General features: G+C 43.3%; 1 protein-coding gene across 1 annotated transcript; it reads left to right on the top strand.

Annotated features, from left to right (window-relative positions):
- The first annotated feature begins 574 nt into the window (after nt 1-574).
- LOC149446775 (olfactory receptor 6C3-like) lies at nt 575-1,510 on the top strand. The gene has a single exon (XM_089652703.1). It carries the CDS (start codon nt 575-577, stop codon nt 1,508-1,510), a length of 936 nt encoding a protein of 311 aa, XP_089508829.1.
- Nucleotides 1,511-3,257: the final 1,747 nt, after the last annotated feature.

Below are 3,257 nucleotides of genomic sequence, written 5' to 3'. Positions count from 1 at the left end.
AAAAAAACATCCCCTAACATTTCTAGTCATGGACATCTTGAATAAGGGCAGATGATTGATATAGCATTTACTTCCTGGAATCTACCTGCCCTTAGCTCAGGCTTGAAGGCAGGAGGGTGTGATTAGTTAATTAAGCCCCTCCGCCAGATGAAAGAAAAAATGCCCATGAAGACTGTTGGATTGCCTAACATCTTTTTGGCCTAGGCCAGAAACCCGGAAGCAGCCGAACAAATATAATATATATTTCCATCTATTTAATAAGGCTTGCAGCAAAAGGATTACACATAGTTTATGTAGATTGAGAGAGTTTAGTTCTGCTTTAAGGTTGCAACAGCATAGGATCATCTCGTTCTACTCTCCTCCTGTCAGCATGCTCCTTGTTAGCCAACGTTTATGAAGCAGAGCTTTGGCTTTGACTACGGATCATCCCTCTTCCAGTTTGAGTTCTCCTGTACAAGGGATTACAAGAGGCTGATATCGGCACTTATATTACTTGCATTTGAAAATACTTTTTGTTATAATAAACACATAACTCCATTAATTGGTGTCCTTTTTATATCTGTCTGGTATAAACATGAAGGATCCAAACCAGACAATGGTGACCTTCTTCATTCTTAGAGGGATTTCCGATGTTCCTGACTTGCAGGTTGTGATTTTCCTTTTGGTCCTTCTCATTTATCACATCACCCTTGGAGGTAATGTGATCATTCTTCTGCTGGTTTGCCTGGATTCTCAGCTCCACACTCCCATGTACTTCTTCCTGTGTAACCTGTCCATTCTCAACATATCTTCTACCACTATTACACAACATAAGATCCTTGACATCTTTGTGACAGGGGACAATGCGGTGTCATTCGTTAAGTGCATGGCCCAGGTATACGTCTTCACATGGTTATGCGGCAATGAGTTGGTATTGCTTACGGCCATGAGTTATGATCGTTACATTGCTATCTGCAACCCTTTGCATTATTCAACGGTCATGAATAGTAGAGTCTGTACTGGTTTGGCCATATTTTGCTGGTCATTTAGTCTTCTGCAGATTCTTCCTGCCATGATCATACTAACGGGTTTTACTTGCTATACTTCCAACATTATTGACCACTTCTTCTGTGAAATTTTGGGTCTGATGAAACTTTCCTGTAGTGACACATTTATGTTGCAAATGTTGATGTTCACAGAGGGGGTTTTACTCTCAACCTTCACCCCTTTTCTGCTCACTTTCATCTCCTACTCATTCATCATTGCCACTATAATGAGGATCAAGACTAATAAGGGAAGATCTAAAGCCTTCTACACTTGTTCATCTCACCTAACTGTTGTTGCTCTTCAGTATACAAGTATTGCTTGTCAATATTTGACTCCGAGTGGCACCTTCCAGTCTGGTAAATTTTTGTCTATTTGCAATTCAGCTGTGGTCCCCATGCTCAATCCATTCATATACAGCTTGAAAAACAGAGATGTGAAATCGGCTTTGCAACGAAAGTTTAAATTTCTTGCAAAGAGTTGTTAAAAGGAAAGAAGGGCATTTTGGTTGGAAGGACATAAATATATATATTGTATGTGGAGATCTAAATTTTATTTATTTCAGATAATTATATAGCACCATGAATTTACATATATATTGTACATTCACATCAGACTCTAACCCTCAAGGGGTGTACAATCTAAGCTTCCTAACTTAGTTCATACATACACATACTAGGGACAATTTACACAGGATCCAGTTAACCTGCCAGCATGTCTTTTGGAGTGTGGGAGGAAGCCAGAGTACCCAGAGGAAACCCATGCTGGCACAGGGAGGGCAAGCAAACTCCAGGCAGGTGGTGCTGTGGCCAGGATACAAACCCACAACCCTAATACTGCCAAGTGGTAGTGCTAACCACTGAGCCACTTTGTTGCCCTTCCTTCTACACTTGTTCCTCACACCTAACCATTGTCCCTCTTCATTACCAGCGGCAGACTGACCATTTGGAAACTCTGGCATTGCCCGAGGGCCCGGGGTCAGTAGGGGGCCCCATGAGATGCCCCTGGTACCTTTTTTATAGGCTTTTTTGAGTTTGGGCAAGGACACAGGGGCCCCATGATCCCCTATTGCCCGGATGCCCCATGAGTTGTCAGTCTGCCCATGTTCATTACACAACTATTGATTGTTGATACTTGACTATGAGTGGTGCTTTCAAGTCCTTTAAATGTTTGTCTGTGTTCAGTTCCACTGTGATCCCCTTGGTCAATCCGTTCATATACAGCTTGAAAAACAAAGATGCAAAATTGGCTTTGCAATGAAAATTTAAATCTTGCAACAGTTGTTAAGGAATGTAGCCCATTTGGTTGGAAGGGCATGAATATACACTCACTGACCCCTTTATTAGGTGCACCTTGCTAGTACCAAGAAAATCTCCCCCACACCATTACACCCCCACCACCAGCCTGAACCATTGATACAAGGCAGGATGGATACATGCTTTCATGTTGTTTATGCCAAATTCCTACCATCTGAATGTCGCAGCAACCAGTCTGCCTATTCACCTCTCACATCAACAAGCAGGGGCGGACTGACAACTCAAGGGGCCCCCAGGCAATAGGGGATCATGGGGCCCCTGTGTCCTTGCTCAAACACAAAAAAGCCTATGAAAAAGGTACCAGGGGCATCTCATGGGGCCCCCTACTGACCCCGGGCCCTCGGGCAGTGCCCGAGTTTCCAAATGGTCAGTCCGCCCCTGTCACCAAGGCATGTTCCTCCACACAACTGCTGCTCACTGGATATTTTCTTTTTTTCAGACCATTCTCTGTAAACCCTAGAGATGGTTGTGCATGGAAATCCCAGTAGATCAGCACTTTTGAAATACTCAGACCAGCCCGTCTGGCACCAACAACCATGCCACCTTCAAAGTTACCTAAATACCCTTTCTTCCACATTCTGTTGCTCGGTTTGAACTTCAGCAAGTCGTCTTCACCATGTCTAGATGCCTAAATGCATTGAGTTGCTGCCATGTGATTGGCTGTTACCAAACAATTGAACAGGTGGACCTAATAAAGAGGCCGGTAAGTGTATGTACAGTAAAGAATGGGTAGATGTAAAGCCTTCTACTCTTGTTCCTCACATCTAACCCCTGTTGCTCTTCAATGTACAACTATTGCTTTTCACTACCTGACTCCAAGTGACACCTTCACATCTAGAAACATTTTGTCTATGTTCAGTAATGCAGGCCATAGACGGGTCATTTATCGGCCGATTCTTTTGTCCGCACGAAAAATCT

This window comes from Staurois parvus, unplaced genomic scaffold (genome assembly GCF_062004578.1).
Source record: "Staurois parvus isolate SC_StPar_1 unplaced genomic scaffold, SC_StPar_1.0 ptg000690l, whole genome shotgun sequence".
Classification (NCBI taxonomy): domain Eukaryota; kingdom Metazoa; phylum Chordata; class Amphibia; order Anura; family Ranidae; genus Staurois; species Staurois parvus.
The sequence above is the reverse complement of the archived record's forward strand: the minus strand, read 5'-3'. Positions and strand labels throughout refer to the sequence as shown.